This window comes from Bufo bufo, chromosome 10, assembly GCF_905171765.1.
Source record: "Bufo bufo chromosome 10, aBufBuf1.1, whole genome shotgun sequence".
NCBI lineage: Eukaryota > Metazoa > Chordata > Amphibia > Anura > Bufonidae > Bufo > Bufo bufo.
The window spans coordinates 137,872,956-137,890,311 of record NC_053398.1 but is presented as its reverse complement, the minus strand read 5'-3'; the positions used below and the strand labels follow the sequence as shown (position 1 = coordinate 137,890,311).

The 17,356-nt window shown below is 45.0% G+C and overlaps 1 protein-coding gene across 1 annotated transcript in view; it reads left to right on the top strand.

Annotated features, from left to right (window-relative positions):
* SLC7A10 (solute carrier family 7 member 10) overlaps positions 1-17,356 on the top strand; it is a 62,007-nt gene that overhangs the window by 28,750 nt on the left and 15,901 nt on the right. The window contains exons 2-7 of the mRNA XM_040409682.1: positions 149-353; positions 2,567-2,718; positions 8,541-8,666; positions 10,284-10,437; positions 11,961-12,084; positions 12,170-12,273. Coding sequence (XP_040265616.1) covers positions 149-353; positions 2,567-2,718; positions 8,541-8,666; positions 10,284-10,437; positions 11,961-12,084; positions 12,170-12,273 — 865 coding nt within the window. The remainder of the gene's footprint in view (positions 1-148; positions 354-2,566; positions 2,719-8,540; positions 8,667-10,283; positions 10,438-11,960; positions 12,085-12,169; positions 12,274-17,356) is intronic.

Genomic DNA, 17,356 nt, shown 5'->3' with positions numbered 1-17,356 from the left:
TCAAGCATTATTTATATTTCTTTTTATTAGCCCACGTACAAAAATTTTTTATATTTTTTTGTACACAGTACATTCACCTGTCTACAATACACTGTTATGTTATGGTCCCGCAGTCTTTTGTACCTTAATGTCTGTTCTTCTGTTCAAGGTAACATTATAGGCTCCGGTATCTTCATTTCTCCGAAGGGTGTCCTAGAACACAGCGGGTCTGTGGGCTTGGCGTTAATCGTCTGGGTTCTCGGTGGTGGAGTGTCTGCCCTCGGGTCCATGTGTTACGCAGAACTCGGAGTCACAATTCCTAAATCAGGAGGTGATTATTCATATGTCACTGAGATTTTTGGTGGGTTAACCGGGTAAGTACTAGAGAAACAACCGTTTGAACTTAAAAAAGTCGTGCAATTTTACACTGAGCTCTTACATCCCCATAAATCAGGTCGCTGCATTTCTGACAATGAACTTTATTTTTTCAGGATATGAATAAAGTAGACATGAAGCTAGATAAAATAAGCATTGCTTCCACAACACGACCCATTTTCACGGAACTCTTTAAAATGAATTGTAGGGAATTGTAATATAATTTCCTTATAGTAAAATCATGCATAGTAGAAATCTGATAGTATCTATGCACAGTAGTACTGTTGAGAATTCAAATAGCCACGGCCCTTGTGGCACCATAAACACGTGGAGGTGCCATAGGGTGGGGTTATGCTTTCAGTGGATGGAGCAGGGAAAGGAATAGCTAATCTCTGGACGGCTCAGGAAAGGCTTCGGTGCCCCTGGCCTTGGTGCTGAAATGTAATGTTGCTGTCAGCAGCTTATGGGCAGCACTCAGAACCCATAACACTTTCTTCCAGGCCTATTTTTCTTCTTAAAATAATAGTATAGAATACCACGCCACTCAAAATAATATATTGCTGTTAGGAATTTGTTTTATCCATTTAAGATTATTTAACAAGACATGGTCAATGTTTCGGTCCAGCCAAACAAGATGTAAACCTGTAGTAAATAAGTGCAAATATACACTCATCTCTATAACAATGCCATGCAATGTACCATGTGCATATGCCTATGGTAAGAAGAAAATGCAGAATTACCAGACGGCATAAGATAATTAATGTATTTTATTAGCACAATTCATAAAGGACATAATCCATACATAAAACAAGTGCAGGGAAAAAGGCGACATCCACAAGAAGTAGGCATAAAAGGGGATAATTCGGAAACTTCTCCACAATTCAAATATTATTAAAGTGCTAGTGCAACAATTATTCCCATAACATAATGTATAAAAGGAATCCATTACCCATTGTATGCCTCCTCTGGGATGGCGCCAACCCCGAAGCGCGTTCGGCGGACCTTCGTCTAGGGATCCCAGTAATATTTATGTATTTTCAGTAAATTTATTTTCTTAATTCCCAGAGAACACCTCTTAATAAGGCGCCTCGTTCAGCAGTTCATGCCACTGACAGACAGCGTGTCACGTCTCTACAGTCCCCTGTTGTGCTTTTCACAGTCACTCCTAAAGACTAAAGCTGCATTTACACGAGCCAATAATCGTCCACATTATCGGGAATAACCCTTTCGGCGAACGGTCGTTCCCGATAATCTGCCCATGTAAATGAGTCACCGATCACCCAATCAATGAGCGAAACGCATTGGATGATCCTGTCGTTCATGCAGGCACCACCCACCGATCATGGTTTCTGGCAGCAGATCGTCTCACCTAAACGGTGATCTGCTGCTCAGAAACCATGATTCTGTATGAGGTCCTCATACTGTGGAGGAGATTGCTGCATGTAAATGCGCGGTCTCCTTCACTGAATGAGCAGCCGACAGTTGGGATGGAAGGCTTCCTTCCCGACAATCTGCTGCAGAATCGTCCCGTCTAAATCTACCTTAAGTTATGACAGCGGCAGGTAGCGGCTAGTCAATGCAGTGGGATTTCTTCAGCAATATCTGATCTCATAGTCAGTGTGGGTTACTATCAGATGAGATAGTGTATGTGAGAAAAATTGCGGCTCCAGCTGAATGAGAAAAATGTGGGTGCACGTTCTCAAGGAAAGAGACTTCTTACCCCAATAATAGTCCAGAAAATGAACGGCACTCCTTAAGATGATAAAAAAATAACTCCTTTATTCACCCGTGCGGTGCAACATTTCGGCTCAGCACTAGAGCCTTTTTCAAGCTTGAAAAAGGCTCTAGTGCTGAGCCGAAACGTTGCACCGCACGGGTGAATAAAGGAGTTATTTTTTTATCATCTTATGGAGTGCCGTTCATTTTCTGGACTAATATATATATATTTCCTCTCTGGCGTTGTCCTCGTCCCCTTGCTGGGTGGCGCCCTACGTACATGCCCTCAAGTGCCTACTGTAGCTAGAAGAACAGCCCTGTGCATTTTTCCCATATAGTTCAGTATATATACTTATTATAAAGAAAACACCCTGCACAGTAAAGTTGTCTCTCTTTTACATGAAGTGGAGGCATGACATATTTACCTATGCGAATAAGTCAAATTTGTCTACATTCCCTTGGAAATGACCCCAACCCTCTTTCCTTGTTCCTCCAGCTTCCTGCTGCTATGGAGTGCGGTTCTTATAATGTACCCCACAAGCCTTGCTGTCATTGCACTGACGTTCTCAAATTACGTCCTGCAGCCTGTATTTCCAGACTGTATCCCGCCATATGATGCCACCAGGACACTTTCTCTGGTCTGTTTGTGTGAGTATGACCCAGTTATCATCATGTCTAAGCCAGGAAGAGTGAAGGAACGTGACGCTGCTCAAGTCTTTTTTAATACTAACTTAGTCATTTTCTATTTTGGGTTACAGGAGAACTGCCCTAAGTAACTGACCTATTTTGTTCAAAAATGCAGAGATAAACTAAAATCAATGGTTGGGAGTAACTTAACTTGTACTGAAAAGAAGCTTCTGGAAATCAGAACCAGGGGCCTACACAGATCACATGGGGCCCCAAGCAAAATATCCCAGAAAGCACATGGCCCCCAGATTTGATGGTTTAAAAGTTCTTCTAATCAGAAGAAATATTAACGTAATTTTTTTAAAATAATTTCTAGCTCACTTTATCCAACTTTTATGGCGCTAACGCTAACAGCATAGTTGTCAATGTATTTATTCTACACGAGTAGTATAAATACATAGATACTACTTCTGCTTCCCCTCACATATTATAAAACGGTCTGCCTGCAGCCACCACTAGGGGGCGCTTAATGCATAGAAATGTATACAGTTACCATTGATTACAATGGAAGTTGTAAATAATCTCTCTGCACTGAGCTCCTCCTACTGGCGACTGCAGGAAAATGCAGTGTTTCCAAATCAGGAACAGAAGTGGCTCCCTCCCTCAGGCTCCCATAGCAGTTGCGCAGTCTGCCTCCATGGAAGGTATGCCACAAGAAAACATTGTCACCATTATTAGATGCTTCACCACAATGCAATGACCTTGTGCACAGCAGCTGTTGAAGCCTTAGATGGCATACCGAGGTACGGTGAACCCATAAAATCTTGTATTATTTCTATAAGAAGGCGCCTCACTAGGCATTGCATTACTCGAATTTGACAAAAAAGGCATGCAGTCTGAGCCATATGAAAGTCCTGTATGGCCCATAGACTTCTGCGTGTGCCGTACAATGGGTCTGAGCAGCTCAGAATTTGTACAAAGTCACAGCACATTGATGTGGATGAGCCCTATTGCTATTCATTGCAGTGTAGCACTCGCTGATTTACAAACTGCACAAATGCTTCCTCCCTGTGTTACACACACTTACCTCTAGATGGCACTAATGATATACAGAATCAGTCTGCTGTAGTAGTCCATGCTGCTACCAAACCACAATCTACATCAAAGATTATTAACCTCTCTCAGAAAACTAGATTTCACTTTTGACCTGTAAAATGTTTGCCTCATGGACATGAACACAACCCTTTGTGATTAGCGGTTCGCCATGTGTCCAGCTTTTCTTTTCCCAGTGACCCCCCCCGAGCATTCTGGGGGTCATTATCAGTGATGAGCGGCACAGGCAATATTCAAATTCGCGATATTTCGCAAATTCGTAATCTCCAGTGATTATTTTCTTTATTGCGAAAATAATTCACAATGCGAAAATTCGCAAATCAACACTACTCCTAAAGTCAAAGATATTGCAGTATTCTGATTGGCCTACCAGCAAGAAGCATTGAGGGATTATGGGTACTGATGAAAAGAAATCTAGAATATTTGCAATTTACGAAGATCTAGCACTATATTCTAGATATTCGCGAATTCTCGAAGTGCCAACATTCGCGATAAAAATTAGCGATTAGAATATTAGCGATCAACACTAGTCATTATAGGGATTGGATAACCCCTTTAACATAACACAAAGACTGTCCTGTCAAAAGTGTAAATAAAAAGTGCATTTACGGTACAGGACGACAAGGATCTGTCCACAGATCATAGGTTTTGTGTCAGCAAAACCTATGACAAAAGCTGCATCTGTTACATGAGGGTATCACAAATTTAGCTTCACATTTTACCCTAAGTATTGCAGCATAAATGGGCATGCTGCAAATGTAAAATCCTTAGGGCGATTTCTGCACAGACTTTTATGCTCATTGTCAATGAGTTTTGTTTACAGTGAGTCTGTCACCAACTTTTCATGATCCACACTGATTACATTGCGTTCTTGCACACACAATAATACCGGTACCTTCCTTGTTTTAGTCCAATTCTGCAAAAATGACTTTATAATGGTATGCAAAGGAGGGCTCGCAAGTGCCCAGGGGCGGTGCTCTTGCTGTAAGTGCCCAGGGGCGGTGCTCTTGCTGTAAGTGCCCAGGGGCGGTGCTCTTGCTGTAAGTGCCCAGGGGCGGTGCTCTTGCTGTAAGTGCCCAGGGGCGGTGCTCTTGCTGTAAGTGCCCAGGGGCGGTGCTCTTGCTGTAAGTGCCCAGGGGCGGTGCTCTTGCTGTAAGTGCCCAGGGGCGGTGCTCTTGCTGTAAGTGCCCAGGGGCGGTGCTCTTGCTGTAAGTGCCCAGGGGCGGTGCTCTTGCTGTAAGTGCCCAGGGGCGGTGCTCTTGCTGTAAGTGCCCAGGGGCGGTGCTCTTGCTGTAAGTGCCCAGGGGCGGTGCTCTTGCTGTAAGTGCCCAGGGGCGGTGCTCTTGCTGTAAGTGCCCAGGGGCGGTGCTCTTGCTGTAAGTGCCCAGGGGCGGTGCTCTTGCTGTAAGTGCCCAGGGGCGGTGCTCTTGCTGTAAGTGCCCAGGGGCGGTGCTCTTGCTGTAAGTGCCCAGGCTCCTAGGCGTTTTGCGTGCTTAACTCCGCCCCTAGCCTGCACAGTTCACCGCCCCGGCCAGGGCAAGCTCTATCCCATAACCACTGAGGGCATCGGCTTTGTTTGCAGCAGTGCGCATTTGACGGCTACTGGCAAAGATGGAAGAGGAAGAGTGGTGTAAGACCGTGAACCGGGGAGGGACCCCCAGGATATAGCGAAGTCACAGACGAGGAAAGCGGCAACACACAGCTTTGTGCAAAACAGTAATATAGACATAACAATGTGAAGGTGCACCAAAGATCTTATACCCCGGGCCCAAAGTCACTGTCCCTGTCTGGTTGGACAGACCTATCACGATGGCGTGGGCAGCAGAGCCTGCAAGTCGATGCTGTGCCGCAAAAGAGAAACAAACCTAGTCGATGGCGCACACAGCAGAGCCTGCAAGTCAATACTGTGCCGCAGAACAATTCTGCAAAGCCTGCCAAGAATGCAAGTCCTAACTAACTAACTGTTTGCAGGCCTAAACTTAGTCTCTGATGCTTCAGGCGCCACTAATATAAGGTGATGAATAAACTGATTTACTGACCTGCGTCCGTTCTGTGTCAGAGGATGTCTTTTAGGCCTCATGCACACGACCGTTTTTTTTTTGCGGTCCGCAAAACGGATTTCCGTTGTTCCGTGATCCGTGACCGTTTTTTCTTCCGTGGGTCTTCCTTGATTTTTGGAGGATCCACGGACATGAAAAGTGAAAAAACAAACTAAGTCAAGTTTGCATTGAAAATGATAGGAAAAACGGACACGGATGACTATCTTGTGTGCATCCGTGATTTTTCACTGACCCATTGACTTGAATGGGTCCGTGAACCGTTGTCCGTGAAAAAAATAGGACAGGTCATATTTTTTTAACGGACTGGAAAAACGGATCACGGACGCGGAAGCCAAACGGTGCATTTTTTCCGATTTTTCCACTGACCCATTGAAAGTCAATGGGTCCGCGAAAAAAAACGGAAAACGGAACAACGGCCGCGGATGCACACAACGGTCGTGTGCATGAGGCCTTAACCGAGATGATCACCAGGCCCCCAGTCCTCATGCGGCCTTGCTTGGTAATAACCCTTTAGCTACCAGAGTTTTTTTTGTTTTTGTTTCATTTTTGCGTTTTCATTTTTCCTCCCTATTTTCCGTGAGCCATAACTTTTTTATATTTCCAGTCACATAGCTGTATGAGGGCTTATTGTTTGCGGGACAAAATTGTACTTTCTAATGCCATTAATTATGGCATAAAATGTAGTGGCAAGCGGGAAAAAATCCAATTAGGGTGGAATTGGAAAAAAAAACGCAATCCCTGCACAGTTTTACGGGTTTTGTTCCCACGGCGTTTTGTTTACAACAATGCCCTTCATTCTTTGGGTCAGTAAGATTACAACGATACCCCATATGTATAGGTTTTTTATGTGTAAATAGTGTAAAAATACATTTTGACTTTGAGATTATTTTTTTTTACATCACCATATTCTGACCCCCATAACTTTTTTTATACTTATGTCTACTGAGCTGTTTAGGGGCTTATTTACTTGTGGGACAATTTATGGTTTTTATTGATACCATTTTGGAGTGTGCATGACATTTAGATCATATTTTATTTAATTTTTTTGGGTAAGAGAAGCAATTAAAAATTGGCAAGTCGGCCATTTTGACCCTTTTTTCCCATTACGCCATTAACTGTATTGGATTTTTATTTTTTTTATATTATGGGCGTTTTCGGTCACGGTGATACCCAGTATGTTTATATTTATTGTTATTTAGGTATTTGTTTTTTAATTATACGGAAAGGGGGGCGATTTAAACTTTTGTATTTTTTATATATTTTTACTTTTTTTTAATCTTTTATCATTTTAAGGCTCATAAATGACCTAATAAATGTTTTTTAATTTTTCATTTTGATTAAGTGATTTAAAAAATGTCAATTTCTTTGCATTTTGCTAATTTCTTATGTTGGCCTGCCATCTGGTGGCCAAAATAAGAATTGCAGCATTAATGCTCAGAATTTCTTCATAGAGACTCAGCGCATTTAGCACATGTACTGAAGTCCCGATTGGCCGCATTCAGGTGCCATGATCTCACTTGATCATGGCATCTAAAGCATTTAATTACCGCAATCAGCATTATTGCCGATTGCCGTAATTAGCCGCAGGTCTCTGCTGTTTGAAACAGCACGCGGGAGCGGGCGTCATGCTTGTACGGCGCTGGTAGCGAAAGGGTTAAACTTCTGTTCAAACGCTGTAAACAATCCTCCTGGAACAATCCCTCTTCCAAAAAGCAGGATCTAGGTAAGGGACAATGACCAGTCCCCCTCCACTGTGTCCCCGAACACTCCAGGACACTCAGAATCTGGTCCCATCCTGGTGTCAATCTCCCACATCCAGTGTTTTCACCATCTCAGCTCTCACTTCCTGGTTCTTCTTTCAGCAACCAGCAGCATGAGTCATCCTCTACTTTGCATATTTAAATCCAGCAGTAACTTAGCTGTAACAGAGAACCAGCGGCCTCCTGTGACCAAAATGCCAAATGACAATCCTAAAGTTCAATTATGCATAGCATTATACAGGAAGAGCTGTTCCATAATCTCACAGTGGTAAGACATCAGCGAGCAGCAGCAATGTTCTTATCAGAGTGCGCATGCCCAGCTGTGAACTGTGCGCACACATCATGATAGGGCTGGCCAGACGATACACTGGGGAGGAGTTATTACGCAAAATGCCTATGGGGCCTGGGCACTTACAGCAAGAACACCGCCCTGGGCACTTGCGAGCCCTCATTTGCATACCATTATAACCTCGTTTTTGCAGCTTTACAGAATCGGACCAAAACAAGAAAAGTACCGGTATTATCGTGCATGTGTGTGCAAGAACGCAATGTAAGAAGTGTAGAACACGAAGTGTTGGTGACACTCACTTTAAATATCATGCACTTTGTTGCCACTGTACAAGATTGTGGATTTTCCACCCGCAATTCCTCGGCAGAATATCTGCAGCGTAGACTCTCAGTGTGGATATTTTCCCACACAGAGCTTGTACTAGACAATGAGTACATGTACCCCATGTCACAACACATGAGGCTCAGCACTACAAGCCCCAGCATTCAAGTGAGCAGCACACAATCCTCAGTAACACTGCAGAAGGGATACGAGCATACAGAATTATACGGGAAAAATTATTATATTATTGTATTAAACCAATGCGTTGCATCTGACCGGAATAGTTTTCCTTATTTGCAGTACTCCTCACATGGGTGAACAGCTCAAGCGTCCGGTGGGCAACGCGGATCCAGGACATATTCACTGCCGGGAAGCTTCTAGCGCTGGCCCTTATTATAGTCGTTGGGTTCATGCAGATATTTAAAGGTACACCCTTTTGTAATGCACTTATTCATAAAGAGGCTGTCCCATGACAACTTACTCCATATCCACAGGACAGCGGTTAAGTGTCTGATTGTCAGGGGTCTGACTTCTGGGGGTGCGAGGCCTGGGCTCCTCCATTTGAATGGAGTAGCAGACATGCATGTCGGTCCGCCACTCCATTCAACGCTATAGAACTGCCAAAGATAGCCAAGTACAAGCACTCGCCTATCTCTGGCAGCCAGTGGCATAGCTGCAACTGACTGAGCCCCACAACACATTTTTCAATGGCCCCCCTCCAGTAACCCCCAACTCCTGTACAACCCTAGCGCCTGTGGATAGTCAAGATAGCTCTCAGACCAGGCCCCGCAGCCGCTCTGTCCATTTCTTATATACTGTATGTCACTGTATAATACTGTTGAGGAGACCCAGGCAATAACATTTTATGGTCCTCCTCCTGGAGGAGTCCTCCATACTCCTTCTGAGTTCAGGCCCCATTGTAGCTGCTTCCACAGTATCTATGCCCCTGTCGGCAACTCCATAGAGCTAAATCGAGCACCACCGTGCATGCATGACGGCCCCTCCATCCCAACTGGGAAGCACGGGCCCTCATTATCATTCTCAGGGGGCCCCAGCGGTTGCACCTGTTCCAATCAGATACTTATCCCCTATCCTGCGGAGAACGCATCCGCTACCATACACCTCTGGTGGCAGCTTATCTCCCAGAGAACAAAAAGACTAATCCAGGTACATGATCCTTATGTCCGCCAACATCTACGGTTAGGGGAGAGTTAGGAGACACCCCCTGCCCCCATACACAAAATGATCAGCAGGTTCTGCTGTAAGCCAGCAGGATCTGCCAACATAAATGTGTATGGCTGGCTGCAGGTTGGTGGTGTCCACTGCCTGTACATTCTGTTTATGAGTCCTTATCTTTTTGCGGAACAGACGGATCGCGGTCCCCATTCAAGTGACATTCAAACGTATCAGTGTAGGTGTCCATTCACCCAACAGAGACAAAAATAGTGTCCTTGTTGCCCGTCAGTATACCTTAACTGTATAAGAAATTTTAGCAGATCGATCAGATGTTGAGGGCCCATCCAGTGGTTAGGCCATGAATAGTAAAATCCTGGACAACCCCTTCATAAGCGTTGTCTCACTTAAGCAAATGGCATTTATCATGTAGAGGAAGTTAATACAAGGCACTTACTAATATATTGTGATGTGATTCTCCATATTGCCTCCTTTGCATTATACACTGCTTGTATCCAGGGGTTGCGACCACCTCTGCTGCGCAGATAAGAGATGGCCGGGACAGGAGCTGCTGCGCATGCGTGCCTATGTGTGCTCTCATGGTCCTGACCAGCAGAAAGGCCATCACTTTTTCCCATAGTGTGCAAGCACGACCACCACTGCTAGATTACAGGGTGGTCGTAACCATGGAAACAAGCCGTGTATAATGTGATGGAAAAATGAATCCGGCCAGCAAAGGAGACAATATGGACAATCACAATACATTAGTAAGTGCCTTGTATTAACTTTCTCTACATGATAAATGCCATTTCCTGAAGGGAGACTATCTTACAAAACAGCATAAGCCTCATTTATATTTGTCATTTCCAGGAAACTATGAAGAACTAAAACCAAGTAACGCATTTAATTTTTGGATGACCCCCACAGTTGGTCAGCTGGCGCTGGCATTCTTACAGGGGTCTTTTGCATTCAGTGGATGGAACTTTCTGAATTATGTCACAGAAGAGCTGGTTGACCCCAGGAGGTAAGTTATCTATTACAGCTCATTCTGTATTCATTACTTTTTATCAGAGTATCAGTAAAAATTCCTGAAGAAAGGGGTCAGACTACAGTCCACATGGAGCCCGCTAGAGGAGACGATTCTGATGGACCTCCCTCCATCTATATAGAATATGTGGCTGTCCGCAGCATAAGCTCTACTGTAACCCCTAAAACATCCCAAAATTCTAGCAGCAAATCCGCCCCCACACCTATCACATAAACTGAGCTGGTGAACTGAATGGAAGTGGTGGCTGCGCAAGCGCAGTGCGCTCCCATTCATTGTTGTGGGGCAGATGGAAATAGCCAAGCCAGCTCTCGGCTATTTTCGGCAGCCCCATAGAAATGAGTGGAGGGTGGCCGCGCATGCGCAGTGGGCCCTCCTTCACTTTGCTGGCTCAGTTTACGACATAGGTGTGGGCCCCACACCTATCAGGCCATGGGGACATATCCTAGCGATATGCCCCTATTGTCTGAGATGGGACTACCCCTTTACTATCTCATCCACTTTGCTGGTCCTGTACAACACTGCAGATTTGCCGCACGAGAATCTGCAGCTATACAGTCTCGTGTAAACTAAGCCTAACCCTCTGTCCAAATCGCTGGATGTAATGTATGTGACTCTTTGTGATGAAGCAACAAGAGTCACTAAAATGTTAAATTCCCCAAGGGTGTCTCCCTCTGTGGAGGCCCCAACACGCCTGTGCACTACATAGACTTCCATTGCACTGTTTAATGCCTAAAGGGGTCCTCTCACTTCAGCAAGTGGCATTTATCATGTACAGAAAGTTAATACAAGGCACTTACTAAACGTACTGTGATTGTCCATATTGCTTTCTTTGCTGCCTGGATTCATTTTTCCCATCACATTAATACACTGCTCGTTTCCATGGTTACGACCACTCTGCAATCCATCAGTGGTGGTCGTGCTTTCACACTGAAGGAAAAAGCCTCTGCCTGTCTGGTGGTTGTGACCATGGGAGCGCACATAGGCTAGTGCTTCTTCATGTAGTGTGCAAGCACGACCACCACTGATGGATTGCAGGGTGGTCGTAACCATGGAGATGAGCAGTGTATAATGTGGTGGAAAAATGAATTCAGCCAGCAAAGGAGGCAATATGGACACTCACAATACAATAGTAAGAGCCTTGTATTAACTTTCTCTACATAATAAATACTGTTTGCTGAAGTGAGAAGACCCCTTTCATTTCAGGGAAATTTAATACTTCCCGCCAGATTCCCCCCTAAATGACAGCTTATTGCTTTGGGGGTCTCTGCAACTCTGATCAACTTATTGTAGGAATAAAAAAAAAGAAGCGACCGTCTAAACAGCGAGATACATATATCCCACGCGTTCTTGTAGCGCACAGAAAAGCCATGTTTGCCACAACTCGTACTAATATCACAACGTGCTCGCTGGTTTTGCAAAGGTCTGCTCTGCAACGAGAGTCATCAAAGAAACATCTATTGTAAATGGGACAAACAATGTGATGCTGTTCTATTTCGTAGGAATCTACCTCGTGCCATATTCATCTCCATCCCGCTGGTGACTTTTGTCTACACATTCACCAACATAGCTTACTTTACAGCTATGACACCAGAAGAGCTGATGTCGTCCAATGCGGTGGCGGTTGTAAGTAGACCCTTAGTCGCCCACATTTGACCAGTCTGCACATGTTTCATATATTTTCAGCCTCTTCCCCCTTCTGTTGCTTTAGACTTTTGGTGAAAAGTTACTGGGGTATTTTTCCTGGATCATGCCAGTCTCAGTAGCGCTGTCCACATTCGGAGGGATTAACGGATACCTCTTTACCTCATCAAGGTTGGATGCTGTATGGTTGACATTGTAGAGTTAGCATCTAACATCTTCCTCTTTACAATCAGTAGTCAATAAACCTAACTCCTATTTCTCACGGCCGGAATATGCGCTGTCATCGTCTCTAGCTGGATGACAACCAATATGGCCGCTGTTGCACTAGACTTTTCTGCTTAGACTCCTGACAGGCGCATGGACCTAGTTCTGCAATTTAAAGGCAGATTTATCACTGCATCTGGGTAACATTTTAGAACTGCTGACATCATGTATGAAGGCATGAAGTCCGAGAGAGTCTGGATAATACTGACATTTTATGGCTTCATCCAACACAAAGAATCATGGCATCCAATGCAGTAATATAATACAGTCTGTACAAGATAAAATCTTGTTAAAAACCCCCATCGAAGGCTTGTTTCTTAGTTTTTTATTCATTGACTGGATTCAGATCTAAAAAGTTAAGTAAGGCTCTGAACACAACACATTTGGAGCCTCTGTTTAGCATATACCCAGGGGTGGATTGGAAACTTAAAATGGCCCTGGAAAAAATAAAAAATAATTTTTTTAAAAAAAAGTAGCCCCATGTTGTAGGTGGGTCCAAATTGACAGAAGGTGGGACAAAACAAGTAGGCAAAGAAAACAGAAGTAGGCAGGGGCAGCAATACTGTAGCGCAGCACATAATACCGCCCCAGCAGAACCAAATACCACAGTGCAGCACAATATACTGCCCCATCAGAACCAAATACCACAGTGCAGCACAATATACTGCACCAGCAGAACCAAATACCACAGTGCAGCACAATATACTGCCCCAGCAGAACCAAATACCACAGTGCAGCACAATATACTGCCCCAGCAGAACCAAATACCACAGTGCAGCACAATTTACTGCCCCAGCAGAACCAAATACCACAGTGCAGCACAAAATACTGCCCCAGCAGAACCAAATACCATACTGCAGCACAATATACTGCCCCAGCAGAACCAAATACCATACTGCAGCACAATATACTGCCCCAGCAGAACCAAATACCATACTGCAGCACAATATACTGCCCGAGCAGAACCAAATGCCATAGTGCAGTACAATATACCGCCGTCTGCACAACGTCCTAAGGACCGCAATACAGTTGGCTTCAGGAGGGCACCTACGGCCACTGGCCAGGTGCATAAGTGTCTGATGCTTCTACATTAGTTAATGCTGAGATCATCAGATCTTTATGTACCTGGCTGGCGGCCAAGAAGAGGGCTTTGGTGGCCCCCTGAGCATCGGCCCACTGGGAAATTTCCCTGTAGGGCCAGTCCGCCTCTGCGTATACCCCAGGGAAATGCTCCCAATGTATACACCAGACATTTCTATAGGGCTCTATTCACTTGTTCTCTCTTGGGTGGCTACAGTTGAAACCAGAGGTTTACATACACTTTCTCAATATCTGACATGAAATCAGAATAAACTTTCCTGTTTTTGGTCAATTAGGATTACGAACGTGTGCACCCCGTGGTCATGCTGCGGCCCGTGGGGCAGTGGATCGCGGACCCATTCACTTGAATGGGTCCGCGATCCGGCTGTTCCGCAAAAAGATAGGACATGTTCTATCTTTTTGCGGAACGGAAGTACGGGACGAAACCCCACGGAAGCGCTCCGTAGTGCTTCCGTAGGGTTCCGTTCAATGCTTCCGTTCCGCATCTCCGGATTTGCGGACCCATTCAAGTGAATGGGTCCGCAACGGTGATGTGGAATGCCCACGGAACAGCACCCGTGTATTGCGGATCCGCAAATGTGGTCCGCAATACGGCAACGGGAAGCACACGGGGGCCTTAGGCCTCATGCACACGACCGTTGTTTTGGTCTGAATCCAAGCCGCCGTTTTGGCGGATCGGATGCGGACCCATTCACTTCAATGGGGCCGCAAAAGATGCGGACAGCATCCGTTGCTCCATTCCGTGGCCCCGCTAAAAAAAGATAACATGTCCTATTCTTGTCCGCGCTTTGCGGACAAGAATAGGCATTTATATTGAAGGCTGACTATGCCGTTCCGCAAATTGCGGAACGCGCATGGACACCATCCGTGTTTAGCGGAACCGCGATTTGCTGACCGCAAAACACACTACGGTCGTGTGCATGAGGCCTTAATTAGAGACACCTGTGGATGTATTTAAATGCACACCTGAAACACACTGCTTCTTTGTGTGGCATCATGGGAAAGTCTAAAGAAATCAGCCAAGATATCAGGAAGAGAATTGTGGACTTGCACAAGTCTGGCTCAACTTTGGGTGCAGTTTCAAGATACCTGAAGGTGCCTCGTTCATCTGTACAACCAAGATGGGAATGTCCAGCCATCATACTGCTCAGGAAGGAGACAGGTTCTGTGTCCCAGAGATGAACGTGCTTTGGTCCGACATGAGGATATCAACCCAAGAACAAAAGCAAAAGACCTTGTGAAGATTATGGCGGAAGCTGGTAAGATTGTGTCAATATCCAAAACGAGGACTTATCAACATGGGCTGAAAGGCCACTCTGCCCAGAAGAAGCCATTACTCCAAAAGAAACATAAAAAAAAGCCAGGTTAACGTCTGCAAATGCACAACGGAACAAAGACCTACATTTTTGGAGACATGTCCTGTGGTCTGAGGAAAATAAAATTTTACTTTTTGGCCATAATGACCATCGTTACGTTTGGAGAAAAAGGGAGAAGCTTGAAAGCCTAAGAACACCATCCCAACTGTGAAACACGGGGGCGGCAGCGTCATGTTGTGGGGTGGTTTTGCTGCAGGAGGGACTGGTGTACTTCACAAAATAGATGGCATCACGAGGAAAGAAGATTATGTGGAAATACTGAAGCAACATCTCAAGACATCAGCCAGGAAGTTAAAGCTTGGGCGGAAATGGGTCTTCCAAATGGACAATGACCCGAAGCATACTGCCAGACTGGTTACAAAGTGGCTTAAAGGATAACAAAGTCAGTGTTTTGGAGCGGCTATCACAAAGCCCTGATCTCAATCCTATTGAAAATTTATGGGCAAAGTTTAAAAGGCCAGTGCGAGCAAGGCGATATCACGGTCGGCGTGGCTATCACATACGTGACACAGAGGGAGGGAACGAGGAAGGCCTTGCCCAAATGAGAGGGAAGATGGTGACCCCTGACTCACCTGGCGGCTGGCACCTGGCTGCCCTGACGTCCCTAGACGGGTTCCTCACCCGTACGCCGATCACGTGCCTAAAGCCCTGGCTTTCCCTGAGCTGAGCCCTAGGTAGTGAACAGGGCGATGGGAACACTAGTCCGCACCACTAACTCTAAGGGAAAACACCAAGGGGAGGACAGACAACACAGACTCAACATATATTCCCAGGTGGGCGACAACAGGAGACAACAATAAGCCAAACAGGGATCCGGAGGGTAGCACACAGGAACAACAACCAGGATTAACCACTCCAGTGGGTCAGTATAGATGTCCAGGCAGGAAGCTCTATAACTGGCAACGAGAGAAGTGTGAGGGGAGAATATAAGGAGGTAGGGAGTGGCAGACACGAAACAGCTGAGGAGGAGAAGCTACGGATCCCTGAGAGAGACAAAAAGGATAGCAAGGCAAACACAGAAAACAATAACTAAGAAACACCATGATCTTTAGATATAGAGCGCGCAGCCACCCGCTGCGACTTCCTGACCCCGGGTATAACGGAGTCAGACGTGGCTCTTGATACCCTCGTGACAGGCGACCAACAAACATGGCTCAGTTACACCAGTTCTGTCCGGAGGAATGGGCCCAAATTCTGACCAAGTATTGTGAGAAGCTTGTGGAAGGATATTCAAAACGTTTGACCCAAGTCATACAGTTTAAGGTCAACGGTACCAAATATTAATGAAATGTATGTAAACTTTTGAGTTTGCAGAAAGTAATAAAAGTGCCTTAACACATTCTCTCTCTCATTATTCTGGCATTTGGCAAAGAATAATAATTATGGTAATCCTAATTGACCAAAAATAGGAGAAGTTTATTCTGATTTCATGTCAGATATTGAGAAAAACACGCATATGTGTCTTTTTATATAGTGTATGTAAACTTCTGGTTTCAACTGTATATGTAAGCAGTTTTTTTGTGGTCTGGAATAGTATAGTACACTACTCTATTCCATAAAAAAAACAAAAACACAACTTTGATACCTTTGTTTTTTTTTTTACAATGGGGGCCTATTGGTGATCCATCATACTGTATGCCTACACAGTTTGTCACAGATCTGTTGGAGGCGTAAGTCAGTACAGATCCAAACCAGGTTCAACATCGGCACCAAACAAGGCCTGAAAAGGGAGCTGGGACTTGTGGATGCACTACAAAGTAACTTCGGTAGTGACCATAACAGCCTGGGTGGTATAGTGCACAGGTCATTTTATGTTTGCACTGAAGCCAAATGACATTTTCTGCTAGTTCAGTGTCTGCCCAGAGATTTGCTGTGGTGCTTTAAGGGCTCATGCACATGACCGTATGTATTTTGCGGTCCGCACAAAATATGGATGACGTCCGTGTGCATTCCGCATTTTGCGGAACGGAACAGCTGGCTCTTAATGGAACAGTCCTATCCTTGTCTGTAATAAGAACAATAATAGGACATGTTCTTTTTTTTTAGCGGAATGGAAATACGAAAACTGAATGCACACGGAGTAACTTCCCTTTTTTTGCGGACCCATTGAAATGAATGGTTTTGTGTACATATAACTGCCTATTCTTGTCCGCAAAGCACGGACAAGAATAGGACAGGTTAGATTTTTTTTGCGGGCCCACGGACTGGAGCAACGGATGCGTACAGCACACGGAGTGCTGTCTGCATCTTTTGCGGCCCAATTGAAGTAAATGGGTCCGCGTCCGAGCCGCCAAAACATCGGCTCGGATGCGGACCAAAACAACGACCGTTTGCATGAGGCCTTTCTTTACCCTGCACAAGAAAAAAAAAAAAGTCAAAAAAGAAAAAAAAAAGTGCTGTGCAAAAACACCATTAGAAAAGCACCAATACACACTGCACAAAGAACACAGTGGAGTTACATGAGGGAAAAAAATGACGCCCCTACGAAAAACACGTTTGTTGTGCATTTGATT